General features: G+C 44.4%; 1 protein-coding gene across 3 annotated transcripts in view; it reads left to right on the top strand.

Annotated features, from left to right (window-relative positions):
- Positions 1 to 22454, top strand: part of LOC144724939 (uncharacterized) — a 68423-nt gene that overhangs the window by 30660 nt on the left and 15309 nt on the right. For all 3 annotated transcript variants that reach the window (XM_078604285.1, XM_078604275.1, XM_078604266.1), the window contains exons 17-21: positions 3768 to 3826; positions 7820 to 7893; positions 13721 to 13791; positions 14451 to 14813; positions 21246 to 21412. In XM_078604285.1, coding sequence (XP_078460411.1) covers positions 3768 to 3826; positions 7820 to 7893; positions 13721 to 13791; positions 14451 to 14813; positions 21246 to 21412 — 734 coding nt within the window. The remainder of the gene's footprint in view (positions 1 to 3767; positions 3827 to 7819; positions 7894 to 13720; positions 13792 to 14450; positions 14814 to 21245; positions 21413 to 22454) is intronic.

Below are 22454 nucleotides of genomic sequence, written 5' to 3'. Positions count from 1 at the left end.
TTCGATTTGCCATCTGATTGAACAAATACTTGGTTCAATGCCTTTGACCTAATTAGTGGCTGATCTTTCCATTTATGCCACTTACAGATAAACTAGTCATCAGCAAGCTCATCATTGAGCTAGTTGGCACAGGATTGTAGGATCAGATCTGACTAAAATATAAACTTACACCCCTTTTTCAATCCACCGCTGGATGAAGGCCTTTCCATGCTGTGTCAGTCGTGGGGGTGATTTGAACATACCTTGCCATGCTGTTAGTGCAGATTAGTGAAGTGGGCTTGGTCAGGACCAATTCGGATTTCATTTGCCACTGCTGCCCAGATGGGTTTTTATATACGAGTCTACATGTTTGGTCAGTGGCCATATTATGAGTTTTACAATTAATATACTATTGTCCAGTTTTCCTTTGTAAATGAGATGGCGAGCATCAAAGCGCTCCTAGCTGCGTAAATAGCAATGAACTCATGGTGCTGGAAGCCAAACGTTTGTATCAAACGAATATGGGATGAATGGAATGGCTGGCTCTCACTGACGCAGGGAACTTTGGCACAAATGGTGCTGGTGAATGCTTCATTGCCACCGCCTTGGGGTTGAATCTCACGATTCGTGTTCTCTACATCCAGTGAGAATGGCGAAGAGGAGAGAGTGTAAGGATATTAATGATTGTTGGAAAATAAATTGAATTAGCTTTTGCTATGAAGTTATTGTTGAAGAACGGGATATTAAAAATACACACACGGTTGGATTTATCACTTTATTTTCAGCGCATTTCCGTCTGACATCATTGCTCATAAGGGAAAAAGCCTCCATTAAAAGCCTTACATTAGTCATTGTGACTGTTTTCATTATCATAGTCTAGCAGTATTTTGATATAATTTGTATCGAGTTAAATTCATTGTGGTTTAATGTTTTCAATTTTGACATGAAGCAAGTTCACAAAATATGCTGGGGCTAGGTTTCTGTTTAATATACATCCCTACCTAGGGTTATCTGTATTGGTTTATATCAGTTCATCTTAGTGATTTATTTATGCTGCTGAGTTCATTCGAGGCTAAATGCATACCTTTTTGTGACAAAGCAAAGCAGCTGCTGTAACATCAGACATTTTTAAGTCAACCCTTGTACATTTTTCTTGTCAATCTCAGACATTTAATCACAATACACCATATATAAAAAATTCACCTGTGCTGAAGTTAATTCCAGATTTTTCTTCTTAAACTACTAATCACCAAAATCTTCTTTTATAGACCCCTTAAACTGAACATCGTAGTGTCTCGCATACCCCGTCACAATTACTAACCCTAATACAGCGCCCCGTTACATTCGCCCATTTTGATGACCATAGCCTCCCTCGTCTTTGTTTGGACCCTTGGTTAAAACAATCCTTTATAATAGAAAGCATTGCTATGCAAGGTGAGCAAGGAACAATTCCACCCTCAGACTTAGTTCCCTTCCTGCATATGGCAATACGTTCAGGAGTTAAATACCAACGTCCTGACACACAGGAGGGAACCTTCAGTATTGGATCTTCACCAATACGCAGAAAATACTCACCCCCCCCCCCTCTGCCGTGCTTGCTCCGCAGACTCTAAACAATACAGAGTTGAATTGGCTTGCTGAAAAGCCTGGCTAAACCCACCAGCAACCTGGCCATCGTGTGAGTCGCAGCCTCAATGAGGTGACGGTAGAAGTGAGGTGCAGCCAACAAAATTCAGCGGGGGCCCCGGATTTCGTGGGATCGGCCAGGGGCACGGGTGGCGAGGCGATGCGGATTCCGGCAAGTGGCCTACGAGGATAGCAGAGACGCAATCGGCGGAAGATGCGGTTAAGCAATTGTTGGCCTCTCAAGGCAGACAACGTGGCTGGCAGGCAGACTGTGTGGGGTGTGTGGGATAGCTGATTCAATGGAACCTTTGCCTGGTGTGACCTATATGCACTATTCACAATTTTTGTTGTTGTAAGTATGTTATTAAAGGCTACATATTAAAAATGAATACACAAAAAGTACTACATTTTTTATTGCATGATATCCTTGTTAAGTATGCCATAATTGCCAGCCCCCTCTAGATAAATGCTGTGATACAGAAGCAATGGTTTGCGTAGTATTTCTGTGTACGTGCATATTTATGTGTGTACATACAGTTGAATGGCAAATTGTGCACATTGAAATATCACATTTCTATATGTTAAATAAACCTGCCTGCTTAATGCAGCAGTCAGGAAGCTGTCAAGCTTCACAAAGCGCAGTCACAGAAGGATGGTGAATTAGGGGGCAGTGGGGGTAATGTATGCAAGTTTTCCCTGTGTATGTCACAGCGAGTGTGTGCTTTAGCTGCACTCCATGCACTGCATGCATTTCGAGTGTGCATGTGTATGCATGTGTCTAGTGGGGAGCGGTAGTGTGGCGGTGTGCACGACCGCGGTACGATCCCGGAAACCCGAGTTCGATTCCCGCTCACGGCCACCAACACCAGTGACGATTATCTGAACCGCTCCTGGGCATCCCCTCGGTCGACCCCACCTCAAATGAGTACCTAGTGCGGTGTGTAAACATCGCCACTCGGGAGACAAAGGTGGTCGGGCGTGGTGCTGACCACCCACCCCCTCGTGTACCGTGCCAGCCTTCAACAAACGTGCTCGCTAACAGTACTTGCCCCAACAGTCTTAAGGCTATACGGGGGATCTTTGTCTTTGTTTTGTGTCTCCATCGAAGCAGGTGGCAGCTGGGTGTCAGTATATGACATTATTATAGTATTCCAACTGTCAGTACATGATATTATTATAGTATTCCAACTGCACGATTGGAATCGGCATTCAGCATAAGCTTCCCCTTCATCGACTAATCCTAAAACACAGCAGTGGAGAAACAATGCCTTCTAACCATGGTATAATTCTTTCTAACCATATCCTTGTGTTTATTACTGGCCATAATAGATGGTCACGAATGGCAATACTTCATGAATATCAGATAATGATATTGGTGAAAATGGTATTGATGTGTATTTGGATTACTAGGATACGCTTTGTAACATGGGCTGTAGTAAGTTGAACCGTGTACCCTGATATGCAAAATATCAGAGCCTTTATTTACAGCCTTTTCGATGGAAGTTATAACTCGTTTGCCTGGGTATCTGCGTGTTGTTTTGTCCATGCTTTGTGACTGAAAAGGACCGCCATTCATGAGAGTACATGTTTCAAATCTGGATATAGATTGGTTTTGTTCTCAAGCTTGCGTAGGCATTGCTCTGTCTATCTGACAAAGATGTGTATTTATGCAAGTGTGTGCGTGTTTATTTTGTTCATATTGTAAAGGTGTGCTGTACATTGTTCATATGCTCGTGCATGTGCCACATGCTTTTGTGTAAAGTATGTATGGGGAACTTCTATCGCACCGTACTTCACCAACCTTGATTATAATCGGAGGTGTGCAGGTACATTTGTGTGTGAAAGCCTACGTGTATGCGAGTGCCTTTGTACACGCGTGCGTCTGCACGTCCTCATGCGTCTGCGCGATTGCACATGTTCTCCCAAGGGAGGTGATGCTATTTTTAGCTCGCCGCATCGCGAGCCGAGAATCGGTCACATTTCCCGTGTGGCTCACATGCACACTTGCACACAATAAATCCTAACGCGCCGCTTCCTAGGCAAAATTATCATTCTGGGTTTTTCTTTGGTTGCTGTATGAAAAAGGGCCGTGTAATGTATCAGGGAATGGTCTGGAAGTGTGTGTGTTTTAATGCTAGTGTGCGCGTGTATTGTTTCTGCAGCCATGTGCAACACAGCGGTGCCCTTAGGATCCATGGGAGCGCAGTGCTCGCACAAGCAGGTGATTGCACGCTTCATTCACAAATGGGACCCCCCTCATGCCAGGTGTATTTTACATGTTGCATTGCACGTTATTTGCTCTGTGGACGAGAACACATGCAAGACCTCCCTCAGCAGCGTCGTGGGATACAAGTCTTTCCACTGTCTGAGCTATCACTGGTGCTACAAGCCGTACATGATTTATAGCTTGCAGTGTAAGACATTTACCAATGCATGACAGCGGTTCTTGCACCAATCACACATGGATTATGCATCACCATGAAAAACTGTCATTTTCCGTCTACTGCTGGCTGATTGTATTTAATGCTTCGTCACTTAACAATTGGAGCTTCCTATATCCACATTAAGCTCATCACACAGCTGCTTTGTTTGCCCAGCAGTATATATATAAACACTGACTTAATTTGTGGTGGAATGAAATGTAGGCATCTCCTATTCCTCCAAGCCCTCCTCAATACGAAATAGTAAAATTCTTGCATGTGGAGCCTTCTCCAATGAGTTAATGAGTTAATGATGACGTCACCCTGCTGCTGCTCTATATAAGAACGGGAGACACAGCAGAGCCTCACCATTCTGGCGAATTGCCCGATGATGCTGGATGCAATTACCAGCGAAACGTCGTACTCAAATTGTAAATGTTGTGGTTTTGCGCTTCAACACACCGGTGGGCTAAAGCAGTGAACTAATTTGTCTTTTGTCAACGTGACACTTTTTTACTGATTGGCCGTGTCGGGTGGTGGAGGGTTACGACACATTTATAAATAACGCGATCTAAACCCAAAAACGTTGATTATGAATGTGGAGCCTTGTATACAGTGGTGAGCGTTGACTTGCCTTTATACATCATTTAGGTCACTTTTAACTCTGTACTGATCACTATGGCTGTATTGTACATAGTGGAATGCATGTATGTATAGTGTGCAAATGCATCTGTGCCCTTTAGACTGATAATGATTGTAATTTTCCTGTAGCTGAGATATCTTTTGAAAAATAAAAAACAATCTAGGCAGGTTTGTGTGTGCGCGCCCCCCTACCTCGATTACAGTCGCACTCTCGTTCCCAACTGCATAGTTATGAACCTGCGTTTCAATGTGAATATGAAACTGCTTAACACCGTGGATTAATTCACCCTTTCCCTAAGGTCTTGCTTAAAATGTTGCAATAATTGTGACTTGCTGTAAAAATGCTGCTTTTGAATACCGTCATACATAATTGTTTAATCCTCCCCCTGAATATGCCTTTGCATATAAATGTATTAGTTGCAGTGATGTGAACACAGAAGTGAGCCTTCCAGACCCGAATGTCACAGAACCACACACTGCACTGTCAGGAATAATACATATAAATCACCCGCTTCCTCTTTTCACATCACCGTGTCAGATATAGTAATATTTTATTGATTTTTTTTATTTTATTTTCAGGGTGCGCTGCTGAGACGTGTTTCTTGTGGAGAATGTGTGGCTGGTTGTCTTGACACAAGCTTGGCTAATATTGTTGAATCACAACTGCGTCACATGAAATGTGTGTTCGCCAGGGTTTGCATGGCTTTGTTTCAGTGACTAAGCCTCTTGAAATAGTTTAGGTCACTGTGCTTTTGTATAGGCTGATACAGCGGGAACAATAATCACAGTTTTAAGGCATCATATCTCCTCACAACATAACAAACTGTTCTGATTCTTGTGTCTCTTAGCTTGGTTCCAATAGATGCCCTGTATATATACATCTTGCCCCGTGCAGACACATCGCTTGAAATCTCTCATGACTGTTATTACAATAATGCTGGCCTGCTAATACATTCGCTTGCCCGGCGGTGTAAAAATCGCTATTGATATTTACACCCGTCACTATTATGAATGCAAGCATGCTTATTTAATCAGTTGTGTGTATTAAAAGCTGTTTATATAACATGTGGATGCATCCACAACAATCATAATGACCTATACAGATGCACACTTAAATACAAATTAGAATAATGTAGCTTGTAAACTTCTTTCTAAAATGTATTTTTAAGTGCTTATATGCAAATAACACTTTGCACAAATACTGTATAAAACAGCGTTGAATTAAAACTAATTATGTATATTAGTTTTAAACAAATTGGTTCTGTTGACCAAGTTAATATTTGAGTGTGTACGCACTATGATGGTGCTAACAGACCCAGCTGTAATATTCTCACATATGCACAGGTGTTTACACGTACAGACGTTTGTGTATTTGTGTGGTGTGCGTGCACATAGCCATTTGGTCCCTCCTGACTCACATTGCATGGTGGTTGAAGATAATTAGACGATAATTAGTCATCAGGGGCTACATCTCCTTTTGCAACAATAAAGTTGTCATTTCGATTGCACCAGTACATGTGCCATCCAAATTACAGCCCACGTCGACTCTGCAACAGAGTCCAATTGTGACTCCATCAGACGCCTTCGCATCCATGGGCTCCTCATTCTACTCACCCTGATGTCTTGTCAGCACGAGTTCATGGCAGCCATAATGGTAGCCTCCATTACTTCAGAGTGGGCCCGTCTTGAGGGAAGAGTGGAAAATGCAACATGGGAGCACCACGGTGGCAAGATGTTAACCTTTTCCCATTCCAATCGGAAGGGAAATCGTTACGTCTTGAGGTCAGAAGATGTACCGAGGCTCCCACAAGGCCATGTGGGAGGGAGTATGGCACAGTTTGGCACGAGCTATCGTTGAGTGCGGTTTTGTTGCTACAGTTCTCTGCAGTGAGTACAATGTCTTTTAAAAACAGCGGCGCTATGCTTCTCTCAAAATAAAATTACGGCTAACTGCTTGCGCATTCCGAGATTCAGCACTACAACTTGCAGACATCTCGGAGCGGGTAATAACTACCTCGCCTGGTATACAGGAGGTCATGGGTTCGATGCCGACCCTGACACTGATATATTTGCAGTTTGTATGTTCTCCCTGTGGTCGCGTGGATTTTTCTCGGGGTGTTCCGGTTTTTCCCTCCACATTTAGAAACACTCGTTTAGAGTATTTGGCAGCTTTAAATTTCCACGTAATAAGCCACTACTAATAAGCTGTCATTTGTGGCCAGGTCACTTCTGAAAAAGAGCTATATAGCTCAGTGGACCTTATCTTTAAAATAAACTGGTTTAATAGTTTAGTTTAATAGTTTGGATTATTTGAAAGTCTGTGTCGGTCAATGATTGAATTACGGATGTATTGCGGCCAAAAGAGAAAGTAGATGCCCTCATGCTAGTAATCAGGGTGTATAGTATTCAGAGGAGAGGGATCAGGCTATGTGAGAGAGATGAAGTAAAAGGTAGATATGGAAATCGAAAAGGATGTAGAGATTTGAAGAGAGACAACAAAACTGGACGGTGATGGTGGTGGTGGTGGTTTAACCATTACTGGTGGGCATGCTATTTGTCCATAGTGCCGTGACAGGGAATGGTGGGAAGGGATATAGAAGGGGCTAGATTCGGCGAAGGTCACTGGGTTCACGAGTTTGTGGAGGCAACACATGTTTTATAGAATCCCCTGTAACTCATTGCACATTGATTTGCTGCCAGGTATGAGCAGGGTTTATTTTCACCCACAGTGGATACTTTGAATGTGTATCACTGTTGAATCCTCGCCTTTGTGTTGCACAAGTACGTGTGTTTGTGTGTCCATTTGTGCCTATTTGCTCATTTGTATGTTTACCCAATTATTTCCTCTGTGTGTATTAGCATTGGTGAGTACATAATGACAGTGGTATTCATGCAGAATGTGCCAGGTGTGTTCAGTGCTGCATGACTTATTAATTGCTACATTACCAATGGGGGAAGGTATTATGCATAATTGACTTCAAATCCATTATTAAAACATCTTTTAACTTGCATACATCAAAAGTACCAAACATTCATGGTACCTGTTACCTTTTAAGAGCGAATACTTTTTTCTGTAACCTAAAAGCATTTGTCTCTCTGCCCCCAACCGCCCCTCGCTCACCTCTTGTCAATGTCACGAACGTTCTCCACAGTTTGCCTCATCGGTGGCCCAGGCCTGGCAGCCAGATGCCCAGACGGCACATGGAGCATCGTCCACTGGGCAGAGGTATGAGCGAGTTTCCCATGGCATAACGCAAAGCGATGCTCATCAATGCACACGGGCACGTAACGTGCTCTGCAGCCTAGGCATGGTTCTCCATATTAATGAATGCATTGATGTCCTTTATATATAATCGGTTAATCACCCTTTTGAGATTATAAATCACGTTTTGAAGGCGGACCATATAGCACGTCATACTTGGGTGGGTAATTCTGTCGTGGTCTTATGGTTAACACACTGGACTTGGAATCCAGAGATTGCAGGTCCACTCTGTGGGTGCAGCAGTGAACAAAAAAAAGCAAGTTTCTTAAAATTCTCCCAACCTCTGTCACCCAGCTGTGGTGTTCATGGGAATACAGTATTAAATGGTAATGTGTGGGTTTTCCAAACTCTTTCAAGACGTCTGGCCAGGGTGGAAGGGTACGTCAAATACCCTCGGGGGGGAGGGGGGGGCTCTGTCGAACTCCCTCGAGTGGAGGTCCTCCTGCCAGCAGTGTTGTGAGAAAACAGTCGCTTGGCCGCACCTTTTAACACCTTATATACGTGGGCAGGCGACGAGCATAACACACGTGTTGGGGTCCGGCAGGCCCTAAAATGTGGCACAACACATAGAATTGTGATTTTAGCCTGCCAAACATTTTGCATAGGAGAGGAAGGACATGAACGCCTGTAAAGCACATCTCTTTTGAAGCATGTTGCCCTTGCGTTGTCTTTGCCAGGTCCCTGCTGTACGCGTCAGGCATGCACGTGTGTGTGTTTAGGTCCCGTAAAATTGTGCCACTTGTATTGTTGGCCAATTGCTTTGTTTATGATGCGATGATAGATTTATCAAGCTGCCATATCTCCCTCTTGAGGGGAAAGTTGGGCAATAAATAACCAGAAGAGGACTCAAATAAACAATACGTTCACACATTGACAGGCAGGCATGGAGTTGCATTGTAAGGAACGTTATCATGAGGCCAGCAATCCTTAAATCACATAATCTGCATGTTTTGACTGTGGCTTAACCACGCATTAAGGTGCAGAACATTTTATATATCAAATGTTTAGATTAGAGCAATGCCTCAGGAAGCTGAGGGTGTTTAGTGTTTAAACGTATGTAAGTATGCACAACATAAACCATCAGTTCACTGTGATTGAAGTGACAGTTCGCATAGATTGAGATGTTTGTAAAAGCTCAATTGATGTGCTGCTCATAATGTAGGTGATGGAAGTATAGAAACAATTTAGAGTTATTGAGAAGTAGGGTCAGCTCATTATAAAAAGCAAAGGGACACAGTTTAGTAAAGTGTAGCCACACCTTGCAGCAAGGAGTAGCAGCAGCGTATAGCAGTTGAATTTATAGATCCAGTGAATCAGAATCGGAATATCTGATAAGTTATAAAGCTATTTTTCACATATGGCCAGTAGGGGTGGATGAGAATGTTACAGCAATAAACAATACAAAAACGTGATCATCATGCAAAGTACATGAAAGGTACTTATTACCCAAACACATACAAATAAAACTAAACCAGTAGCTTCCCTGATTAATACTGTTGGTATATTAACCATGTATTCGCCGTAAAAATGTGCCGTCGGCCTCACAGTGGACGTTAAAGATCCCGTGACGTTATTCGCAAGAGTAGGTCATTGTGTGGAGGCATCATGGCCCGACTTTTCCAAGTTTGTAAAATTACCTGGAAATTCATCTTCCTGGAAATTACTGAATTGGATTGTTTATCTAGCAATCATTGCCCTCCAACGACAAAACCTTGGCAGGACCCTCCTGTAAAAGTCATGAGGCTCGGTGAGGCTTACCGGGAACAAGCGTAATATAATAATAAGTAGAAGCAGCACACTGTTTGGCAACAAGAAGTCACCCCACTGTGGGTAATAAGCTGCCTGATTTCTGAGTGATGCTACTCTAATAAGGATGTGTTTATGTAACTGATGCGTGCACTTTTGCCACAGTATGTGTTATTGTGGGTATTGCATGTGTGCGGGCATGTATATAAACTATGGTGAGTCATGGCGCAATGATTGGTTTGCTGTACTATGAATCCATTGTCTCGAATTCGATTCCCGATCATGACCAGCATCAGTGATGAATATCTGAACTGATCCTTGGTCACCTCTAGGTAGACTCGGCCTGAAATGAATGCCAGGTACAGTGTGTAAGATCACCACTTGGGAGACAAAGGCAGCCGGGCATATTGCTAACCGCACTTCACCCAAAAGCCTATGTAGGTTATATAGGGGATCTTTATTTTTGTTTATAAATATGCATGTTCATTATGTTTGTCATTTTATGATTGTCTGGCCAGACATGCGGGTGTGTATATATTTCATCTCGCATTGCCCATCCTGTGTGGGTGAGATGTCATTTGGTGTACCAATACTCTTGAATACATTATTACATGTTAAACTTCTTTAGGATAAAAATGGTCATGCTTTGGATGCATGTGCATGCCATGTATATTTCTGAGAGGTATCATGCATGTGACATGCGTGTTAAATGTATACCACATGTTGGTTGCACATAGGCGAACTGTATGTCACATGCAAGTTGTGTGCATGCGTGTCGCGTTTTTGTAAATTGTGGGGAGCGGTAGTGTAGCGGTTAGCGCGCTGCAAAACAAACCTGGTCATGGCCAACACCAGTGACGATTATCTGAATTGGTCCTGGGCCTCCTCTAGGTCGACTCTGCCTCAAATGAGTACCTTGTGCGGTGTGTAAACATCGCCACGATGGAGACGAAAGCAGACAGGCGTGGTGTTTGGCCATCCCCACCCTCTTATGTACTGTGCCAGCCTTCATAATTGCTTGCTTTACAGCACTTGCCCCAACAGTCTATTAAGGCTATACGGGGGGGGGGGTCTTTGTTTATTGTCCATCGCATGTGCATTGGCAGATGTGCTCCCGAGTACCCATGGCTTGAGTTAAGAGTGGTGCTCTTCTCTCCACGCTGCAAGGGAACCAAGCTAATTTGTGTCACACACTGTCAGGCGACACTGACAAGTTGACAAACCAATATTTTAGGGAACGGATTATTTCTTTTTTTAGACCTTTATTATGTGGCTCAGTGATGCACTGGCGTGTGTCATAAGTAGACAGCGCCTGCCGCATTATAAGCCAATAAAGCCGTGACAGCAGCACCTCGTGGCGACTGCTTGGGTGCAGAAGTACAGAGTGAAATCTGTTTAAGAGCCTTTGGTTTATTTGAATTAAACTTGCACTTTGTCTGGGGATGCAGTGTGTGGCTTAGCGTGGCACTGCAAATACTTCTTTCCAAACACTTCTTTCCAAACGCATAGCACCACTCAGCATTGTATCCGGTCGCCGAGAATCGGATACATGGACAGACAAAGCCCCCCCCCCCCCCCCCCGTAGCAAGTGCTGTTTGCGAGCACCTATGAACGCCGGCACGGCACACAACGGGGTGGGTGGCCAGCACCCCGCCCGGCCACCTTTGTCTCCCTAGTGGTGATATTTACACATTGCACCAGGTACTCATTTGAGACCGAGTCAACCAGAAAGGCATGGTGCTACAGGCTTCCTTATTAGGGACAGTGTTGAGGCTTTGGGACACTGCTATAGGAAAACAAGTTGTTTGCATTTGCCAAGTTTGCATCCCACACGAGGCAAGCTCTTGTATATTCCTGTAGAGCACGCATATATATATTTAAGCATTTAGTATTCTTTCTCTGCACTGTAATAAAATGCTTACAGAGTGGTACTTTAGCTTGTATTGTATCTGGTCAACAGGCCGTATAACACTGGGGACAAGGCAACCAAGTCCTCATGCAGTAGGCCCAATTTACAAACTGCCTTGTTTAATGTTCGGAAATAAGATTGAGGTTTTAAACTACCGGTTTGCGATGGGATAAAAATTTGAAGAAAAAAACATTCCAATGCGTTTTACATTGGCTGCTCTTGTAGGAAAGGTATAAATGGAATGCTGTGCAAGAATTGGTTCTGATTAGTCGTGAGAGGCCAAACAAAGCACTTCTGTGCTACAATTACAGGAACTGACAACTTGTATTTTAGCACATTAACTTTCTAAACTAAACATTTCAGACATAGCATTACGGGCTAGGTGTTGCAGACGGAGAATTTCCGAGCTTGGATGGTGGACATGGAATTCTAGACCCGGCACGCTAATAGTTACATAGCTACCTTGCCCTGCATTAAACAAGACAGAGGTGTCTGCTCTGCTTGCATTTAATGTTATCAATGTAGCCTTGGAAAAAAAGTAGATTCCCCCAAAAATGATCACGCAGGCCTGTTAAATCATTGCCTGCTATTAGCGCTCTGGGGGTGGTTGTAAATGTAGTGCCACTTTTAATGAGGCTTGTCTGACAATGGAATATTGGAACATCATTCTTGAATTTTAACTAACCCAAGCCAATTCTAGATTTGAAGCTTTCGTGACTGCAAGGAATCATCTTCTTAGGTTTTTTCGGTAAAGTCACGTAGGTAAAACATCAAAATGAATGAAAATAAAATAAAATAAAAAATCACGACGTTTCGGAGGCAACACAAGTCTCCGTCATCAGGTGGGACCGTCACAGCCAGATTAGCTGCATCAAGTGAGGCAATGATTCAAGATGTAATCCCTTAAAAGCGAGTTGAGGGGGGGAGGAGAGGGAGGGGGGAGCTCATCAGACTATGGTAGTCAATGAATGGAACGTATCGGGAGGGAGGGGGGCGAGGCCAAAAGGGTGGGCGACGGCGTGCAAGCGATTGTGCGCAAGCGGCTAATTACTGCACACGCCAACACAATGGAGCGATTATGCGCAAGCGGCCAACTGCCGCACACGCCAACACAATGGGCAGAGAGGGGGAGGGAAGCTCTAATACACATGATAGACAAAAGAACGAAAATGCCCATGTTAATACCAATGCTGGCTGAACAATGAAGAGAGTACTGTTAAAAAATAACTGGGGATGTTAACACTCGGTAAAGTAAAATAAAATAGTGCCTGTCAGATAAGATGGTCCAAAAAATTGTAATTAAGTCTTTTTTGCGTGGTTGATAACATCTTTCCAATGATTACTAAGTTTGTACCCATCATCACGGTTGAAATTATGTCTGTGTTTGTATATTTGTATGGCTTCGTGTACAAACCTTTGATGGTAGCCGGGAGGTTTGCAGAGAACCTTGGTCTCGGAAAAGACAATTTCATGAGAGCCCACCGAGTTGTAGCAATGATCGGCAACGGCAGAAGAATCAGTTCTGCCGTGTTTCAGATCTGACTTGTGCTCGCGGACACGATACGTTCCATTCATTGGCTACCATAGTTTGATGAGCTCCCCCCTCCCTCTCCTCCCCACCTCAAATCGCTTTTAAGGGATTACATCTTGAATCATTGCCTCACTTGATGCAGCTAATCTGGCTGTGACGGTCCCACCTGATGACGGAGACTTGTGTTGCCTCCGAAACGTCGTGATTTTTTTATTTTATTTTTTTTTCATTCATTTTGATGTTTTACCTACGTGACTTTACCGAAAAAACCTAAGAAGATAACCCAAGCCATTGTTCGATATGCATTAGGTTAGTTCATCTCGCACCCCATCTCACAGCCTTATTAGATAAATTTGCCTTATTTAATTTACAATATAATGACCTGTGTTCTTTTCATTTAGTTCATGTCTAACATGATTACAAGCGCTGAGGAAAGAGCAGTATGACTGAGATACGTTTAGTGTCAGCCTTGAGTATGGCGAGACCTTTTGGCTCTGTCCCCCCTACTGCCCCGTTTTCCAGCGAACCCAAGTCTCCTGTTCCTCGTCTGCCTCTGTCACTTATCTGTCGGTGTTTCTGTGTGTTTTGCTTATTTCTTTCCCAAGCATGCCCATGAATCTGAGGACGCCTGATCTCAGGGAGGGGACCAACGGTCCAGGGACTCAGCACCACTACGGTAGGTTGCGCCCACTTGTGATGTTAAATCGCATCAGTCGCAGTGTCACTTCACTCGCGGCTGCCAAGCAGTCATTGCTTTTATGCCATTACATTGTCATCGTTAGGGGCACGTTAACAATATGCCCATCATTTTAGTAATCGAGACTGTCAAATTCATGATGGGGAAAATCTGAAAAAAAATTGAAATTGTTGGTTGTGATATCATCATTGTGCTCACATGGGGACAGGTGTCTTATATTGTTAGTGGCTTTGCCCATATAACATTTTTCTTCGCACGTGTCTATGCACAATCTGAACCATGGAATTTGTTTTAATGTACTGAAGCAATAAGATACAGTAAAATATGATGTATACAATTAACATCAATATTTTTTATGCTACAGTCTGGTTGCACCATCTATCTATATTCATGTTAGCATTATTTGATTATATCTGTAGGACATGTCTTCAAAAGTTAAATTTATTGCTCCCCTCGCCTGGTGAAAAGTGCAACTCTTTAAAAATGTCCTTTAATATGCGCAGACTTTTTTCCCAGATAAGGTTTTCCTGAAGACATACGTTTAAATTGTGCTATTGTTGTTGTCAATGTTAAATGTTTATGCATCACATATAACCACTGCAGTACTTATGAAATCTTGCTCCATTCACTTGTGTTAGGTTTGACTGGCCCTGTCCGGAACCCGGCGCACGCAAAGCAGAACTCCCAGAATGTGCCCAGGGGGCAGATACAGTATCGTCATTGGCCCCCGGGACACATGGACCACTACTCCACACAGAGTGTGCAGGGCCAATACCCAATGCACCCAGGTCCTGGGTCACCAGGGAATTATTCATCCCAGAACGCCCGTGGCCACTATTCGACTCAGGGGCCCCTTGGTCACGTTGGGCATTATCCCAGCCAAGGGGGGAGGGTGGCAGGCCCCGGTGGGCATGGCCTGCAGCACGTGATGCCCAATGGAACGTCTCTGATGCCACCTTCCCACCACGAGGGCGTCAGCTTCCACGCGCACACTCTATCAGGTACAGCACGAATGTGTGCGCACGCACGCAGGTGAACACGCGCATGCACAAATGCACAGGCGAGGTCATACAGCCAACAAGTCCATGAATACACAGTTAAAAAAATATAATGCCGATGCAATTTAAAATTAATATGACCACATTGAAAATTAGAAACAATTACCGTGAGGCAGCATGCTTCAACAATTTGTTTGAAAAGAATGTGATGGCGTTTTGTCCCTGTAAACAGTATACATGTGCAGATAAAATGATTTGAGTGCCTTTAAAAATAGAAATTTCATCTGAATTGTGTACTTATATCAAAACATGATCAATGTGTACCTATGACAGATGGCTGAAAAGCATAATTGACAGAAAACACATTATAGCAAGGGAAATGTACACACAAAGCAACATAATTGAATTCCTCGAAGAAACAGAAAAGGGGATCCATAGATTTTGAGAATTGGAGCATCGAAGACTTCACATTCAATATTGAAAAAAGCAAATGGGTTTTGGCAGAACATTTCACAACTGGATACTATGACCAATAATGAAAGTAACAACACAGCATATGGGAAGACATGCACAGTAGGTCAAACAAGCAGGAGATGGAGTGATGAATCGGGATTGATGTAGATGTGAGTTGAACACTGGTATCAGCATGGACAAACGTTTATTCAGCAATGCATTGAACATGAATGATGGTTATTATGTTTTATTTTCATGTCTTGGCAAAGTATATAACCAATTATTTAATTTCATCCATAACCAAAATGTCATTACTCTGCCAATTCCCAAGTGTGCAATAGTCACGTACACGGTCTAACAGCCCATTTCAGGGTTATTAGACATAACGATGTTATGCTCATTAACATTAGGAGGCACACATGGCGTGAGCCCTCTCCTCCCAATAGACCTCTTCCTCCTCACTGTCAGGTCTCTCATGCAAATTCAACTGTCCTGGTCTCCCGAGTTATTACCTGGTAAAAAAAAAGTGAACTTGACTTGTGGGTAGATGTTTCATCCTACTATCCACCCAATTGAAGTGTCCTTTTCAGCACTTGCAAAAGTTCACTGTGGAATGAAAATAATTTTTTTCTTTATGTGTCGTGGATCCAACTGAGTCGCAGACGTTGTTCCTTTTAGAGGCAACACTTTTATTTGTAACACCGTTACACCAAGGGGTAACTGCCCCTTTACCAGACTACAGGGGAGTTACTGCTACGAAGGGTCGATCCCTCACTCGGGTCTCCGACCACGTGGTTGCCCCGTAAGACGGAGAGCTTCAGCTTTTGAGACGTAGAGCGTCCCGCTTGTAGGTGTTGAGCTTCCAGCTTGTAGATGTTGAGCTTCCCGCTTGTAGATGTTGAGCTTCAAGCTTGTAGATGTTGAGCTTCCAGCTTGTAGATGTTGAGCTTCCAGCTTGTAGATGTTGAGCTTCAAGCTTGTAGATGTTGAGCTTCAAGCTTGTAGATGTTGAGCTTCCAGCTTGTAGATGTTGAGCTTCAAGCTTGTAGATGTAGAGCTTCCAGCTTGTAGATGTTGAGCTTCAAGCTTGTAGATGTTGAGCTTCCAGCTTGTAGATGTTGAGCTTCCCGCTTGTAGACAGAGCTTCCAGCTTGTAGATGTAGAGCTTCCAGCTTGTAGATGTTGAGCTTCAAGCTTGTAGATGTTGAGCTTCCAGCTTGTAGATGTTGAGCTTCCAGCTTGTAGCTGTTGAGCTTCAAGCTTGTAGATGTTGAGCTTCCAGCTTGTAGATGTTGAGCTTCCAGCTTGTAGATGTTGAGCTTCCAGCTTGTAGGTGTTGAGCTTCAAGCTTGTAGCTGTTGAGCTTCCAGCTTGTAGATGTTGAGCTTCCAGCTTGTAGCTGTTGAGCTTCAAGCTTGTAGCTGTTGAGCTTCCAGCTTGTAGATGTTGAGCTTCCAGCTTGTAGCTGTTGAGCTTCAAGCTTGTAGATGTTGAGCTTCCAGCTTGTAGATGTTGAGCTTCCAGCTTGTAGATGTTGAGCTTCCAGCTTGTAGATGTTGAGCTTCCAGCTTGTAGATGTTGAGCTTCCCGCTTGTAGACAGAGCTTCCAGCTTGTAGATGTAGAGCTTCCAGCTTGTCGATGTTGAGCTTCCAGCTTGTAGGTGTTGAGCTTCCAGGTTGTAGATGTTGAGCTTCCAGGTTGTAGATGTTGAGCTTCCAGGTTGTAGATGTTGAGCTTCCAGGTTGTAGATGTTGAGCTTCCAGCTTGTCGATGTTGAGCTTCCAGCTTGTAGGTGTTGAGCTTCCAGCTTGTAGGTGTTGAGCTTCCAGCTTGTAGATGTTGAGCTTCCAGCTTGTAGGTGTTGAGCTTCCAGCTTGTAGGTGTTGAGCTTCCAGCTTGTAGGTGTTGAGCTTCCAGCTTGTAGGTGTTGAGCTTCCAGCTTGTAGCTGTTGAGCTTCCAGCTTGTAGGTGTTGAGCTTCCAGCTTGTAGGTGTTGAGCTTCCAGCTTGTAGCTGTTGAGCTTCCAGCTTGTAGATGTTGAGCTTCCAGCTTGTAGATGTTGAGCTTCCAGCTTGTAGCTGTTGAGCTTCCAGCTTGTAGATGTTGAGCTTCCAGCTTGTAGCTGTTGAGCTTCCAGCTTGTAGATGTTGAGCTTCCAGCTTGTAGATGTTGAGCTTCCAGCTTGTAGCTGTTGAGCTTCAAGCTTGTAGATGTTGAGCTTCCAGCTTGTAGATGTTGAGCTTCCAGTTTGTAGATGTTGAGCTTCCAGCTTGTAGCTGTTGAGCTTCCAGCTTGTAGATGTTGAGCTTCCAGCTTGTAGATGTTGAGCTTCCAGCTTGTAGATGTTGAGCTTCCAGCTTGTAGATGTTGAGCTTCCAGCTTGTAGCTGTTGAGCTTCCAGCTTGTAGCTGTTGAGCTTCCAGCTTGGAGAATGCAGTGACCCCGGTCCCTCTCAGGGACCCGCCTCTTTGGTCGGGGCCGCTCCGCCCTCGGCCCCGCCCACCTTCCCGAATATTCTCGTTCCCCCTCGATCCTTCTCAAGAGCCAAGAGCTCTCTCCGGACACATGATCACCCACCAGTACCCCCACCTGGGGCCCCCTGTGTGGAGAGTCCCGATCACGTGTCTACGGTGTCAACCAGAGTGCCATGGCCCGGGGCAACCCTGCCCCTGGGCTGACACTCACCCCTCCCCCTCGGGGGGGGGGGGGTGGGGGAGCCCCCACCACACACTGTGCGTGGTGCCCGCACTATCCCAGTGCTCGCCAAGCCCCGCTAGAGCTGGCGTTACACACAGCCACCCACACGGTGCTGTCCACGATGTAGGGACATCGAACGGCACGACCCTTCTGGGCCGGCACCGTACAGTGACATCCCCGGTGTCACTACATATGTACAAATGTTTCAACATTTTTCCCACAACATTATAAAAGTTACATTTTGCTTTGACCTTGGGTCTAGGCCTGATTCGGCCTCCGTATTTTCGTATTTTGCCTATCGGAAACATTTTCAAGGACATTTGTATTATCTACTAAATTGTGTAGAGTTCTGTCATACTCGCAAGAGCTGACCAATGTGTGCTGGTGTCATGTCCAGTTCGTTAGTCTCAAGCCCGAGATAGTAAATTCCTAAAATGTCCTTTTGTAAAACTCTACCTCAGCAGATTTTTTTGTTTGTACTGAGCCCAGATGGCATTGCTTTTTGGGATAATTTGTGTTACTGCCGAAAATGGCATTGATATTTTTCCCCTTTCCTCGGGTGCTAACGCGACAATTATTTATTCTGGTAATGATTGGCCCTCGGGGACATCCGTTGCTCTTGGATACATCGGGACTCCGCAAGATGTTAACGAGTTCAACAACAGGGTTATTTTTAGACCGCTATTATTTCATGCTCAGTGCCGCGCACTTGAGCTAATTGAGCGGTAATGAAAGGGTAGGGATGGATGATGAAATGAGCGGGTCCAGAAAGGGCAGGAGGGGATTGGAAGGGCGGTCTCAGCCAGGGTTGTTGTGTTTGCTCTGTGAGAGGCAGAAGATATAAGCACACACATCCTGCCTCTTGCTGATTGTATTTGGTTCCTTGTGCACACGCAAAGGTGGTCGGTCGGGGAGCGGTTGGGTCTTGGTCGTTGTGCTTATCCAGCTTGCATGAGGCCAAATGCAATGGATGTGTGAACATGTGTGTGCTTGATCTCGCTGAGGCTGTGTGCTTGATTTTAAATGTACGAGTGTGTCTACTCCGAGGCGTGATGGCGCAGCGGGTTAGTGGAAGTGCTCTGATGGCTCCAAAACCTGAGTTCAATTCATGACCAAGCATGGAAGTGGAATGTGCCTAACTTAGGCCTCCCATGTGGCAACTTGGCAGATGGGATGTTTTAATAGAGATACAAATGTGGCTCAGCATGATGCTCGGCAGAGCCCCCCAACATGTGCCATATTAAACCTAATAGGTGCTTGTTCACGGCACTCATTTAACAGTCTCTTGAGACTAAATGTTAAATCTATTTTGTTGTTGTTTGTTTGTGTATAATGTATGTAGGTATCTATGTTTTAGTGTACGTACGTGCATACACATGTACGTACGTCTATTCCTCAATCTGACATGGCTTCACGCACGCATGCACTGCGACAACTTAAAGAGCATTCAGCCACTCAGATTTTGTTCCTTAAAATTGAACGATTTAAGGTTGCAACGCCAACTGTGTAATTTCGTAACAATTTTCCACAGTATTTTCGAACAGTGCACAGACTAACCATGCACTGTCTAACATCATAATTTAGTAATTGACCGTTATTATGCGGTTATTCCGCATGGTTAGCATGGAGCGTGGCACTTTTGTAAATTGCTTTTGGAAGTGGCTTGTTTCACATGAACTGCACTTTGCCAGTCACCTCACCTGATGCACAAAGCACCACCATTGACCGACTTGTGACGTTCTGGAAAAGCGCCATCGTTGACCGGCTGCGGTGACGTTCCCGACATCGATTGTCTATCGAGCAGTGACTGTCTGACGTCGCATGTTTAACGATAGCTCGCCCTCTTTAAATGCCCCAGTAAACCACAGTGTGATACTTTGCGCGTGTGGACATGTGTAAATGCACCTGGCCAAACTACAGCTACGGCATTTGTGCGTGTGACATTTATTCAATCTGTATTTCTACCCCCTACCCAATATTTGTGTGTTTTTATAACTGAGGTTTGTTCATCTGTTGAAAATAGGATTTGTCCATACAGCGTTCTAGTTGATATTCGCCAATGGTGGTGTCGCCTTAGATTGTGCTTCTCTTTCGTGCACTGCCCTCTGAAATCAAGGGCTGCTTTGAGCTGCACTTCAGATTGTCACTGCCTCTTGCATGTTTAATTTTTTTGTTTATCAGTTATTTTTCTTTTATGGGAGTCACTTTTTATTTTGTGCTAAAATGCTTGCTAATTGGCATCAGCAGCCGGAGTGGCACCAGAGTTGAGCCGTAATCGTCACGCTAGATGCAAGCCTTTTGTTGTTGTTGTTGTTGCAAACACCACTGGTTTTGGCGGGGGGGGGGGCAATGGGGAAGTGAGGAGGGTGCTGGGGTGGTGGTGGGGGGAGGGCAACGTCACGCGTGGATGCCTCCCAATTAAATGGTAATTTCCTGTTGCTGTGTGTTGCCATGGAGATCGGTTAACAGCCATCCTGAGTATTTGAAACCCATCAATGGTGATTTGGGTGAAAGATTCCTTGGTCACGGTGCGTCTTGCATATGTGTGTGTGTATAATTGCTGATCTAAGAAATGTCTGGTCAAAGAACAACAGCTATACATAAGCAATGTTTTGCATTCACATTGCTTAGATATATTTGCTTAGAGGTAAGGAAAAAAAATCGAACAAACAAAATAGTTATATTATATCATCCCTTTGATTGGACGTGCATGCTGACTTGCACAACGCATGGATTTTTATAACTTTGGAGTAGTGTTCAAAGATGGGGCAAGCAATGTGTTATGTCCACATCCTTTTGTACCCCAAGTGTTATAGAAACCTTCGGTTTTTTGTTTGCTAATTTCCGCATATTTAATATGCTCCTTAACCTTTCAGGAGCTTTACGATTGCTCACCCCTCCCCCTATCATGCTCTTGCGGCTTGCCTTAAGAACCTGAATAATAACACAGCCAAACCCGAATTTAGATAGCCTTCGTAACCTGCATTACTGGTTGTTTGATTGTTTTGTCAAAACAAATGTTTGGGAAAAAAAAATAATGTTTAGGTGTTGCAATCATTATTGCAACACCTATCATAGACTGTGGCCTCCTTCCTGAAAAGGAAAGAATACCGCAAATCAAGTTGCATTCAAAGCTAGACGCCAAGTGGGAGTTCATGTTGCACAAGCACACGTCCGCTTCTTTGTTTGCGCTGTGACCATTTAATATTTTTTGTATCGGTTGTTTTAATCAACCTTTTTGTTCATCTGTATGTGTCTGCGTGTATGTGATTGTGGAAATACAGGAATGCTGGGTCCAGGTGGATGTCCCATTGCAAGGGAGGCAGAGGGAGCCATGCATCAGCTCAACATCTCCCCACCGGCGTCTGCGGAGAGGGGAAGCAGGCGAGGAGGTGGCAGCTCTGGCTGGGAGATGTCCTTGATGTACAGTGCAGATAAAGGCTCGTCCCAGGTGTGTGTGTGCAGCCCCGAGTGTGCCCATCACCACCCCTCACCCTGCACGTCTAAAAACCCTGCACTCTTATTCCCAAGGTCTAACTTCTGGCCTGGGAAAACCTTACACAAGACCTGACCCCTAAGCCGGTCGGGTGATGCTGTGGTGAGAATGCTCATCTTGCGGTCAAAACCCATTTGTGAGTTGACCATGGAGTAGATATGAAGAAGAGTATCAAGGTTCGGAGAATAACAGTATTTCTTGGAAATACTGCCCCCTGCCATACTCTTCTCTAAGCGCACAACTTCATCTATCTGTGATGAACGCTGCACTTTCCGTCGTTTTCATGCAGGGGGCGCTGCAAACTTACGCGCCCCCTGCATGAACGATGGAGGCGCCCGGACAGACGTTCGATTACGTTGGAATCGATCTGCAGACGGCGGTCTTCTCGCACGGCCAGCAGCTGTTTGTCGCCTTATCTCGATCCCGCAATCCCAAACAGGTGAAAGTCCGCATCGAACCGAATCCCCGGCAAGGCCATCTACTCAACGACGAGAGAAAATTCACACGAAATGTCCTTTTCAATGAAGTCTTCCAGATGTAAAATGATATAAGCTTTTAATGAAGAAATCAAATTATCTAATTCAAAACATAATACAATTCAAAGATGTTTAATTTTAAAACTTCAAAACGGAGCATCGGGTGCTTGCGTGAATGCGTCGTTCGTGTGCAATTTTTTGTGACTTTCCTGGCCGAAGGCCGTAAATGGTTGTGAGGGTCGCCGCAGTCGCACCCGACCAACCTAGCATGCAATATGGATATTTCATCACTGCCTAATGACCACCAACAGATACCAGAGGCACCCTACATTCGTTTGAGCGAGGATACAATTTGAAGAATCAATTCCTCATGTCCCTGGCATGGATCAAGTTTCACATCTTCACCAGTGTTCCCTCTTGCAATTCAAATTAAGTCACTCTTTGTTGCTGACATCTGATGACTTTGAAAAAAACACCTGGATTGTGGTGGGGGGGGGGGCATGCACAGTGGAGTTCAGGGA

The sequence above is a fragment of the Lampetra planeri genome, chromosome 2, assembly GCF_965212315.1.
Source record: "Lampetra planeri chromosome 2, kcLamPlan1.2.h2, whole genome shotgun sequence".
NCBI lineage: Eukaryota > Metazoa > Chordata > Hyperoartia > Petromyzontiformes > Petromyzontidae > Lampetra > Lampetra planeri.
This window is presented reverse-complemented; position numbering and strand designations above follow the sequence as displayed.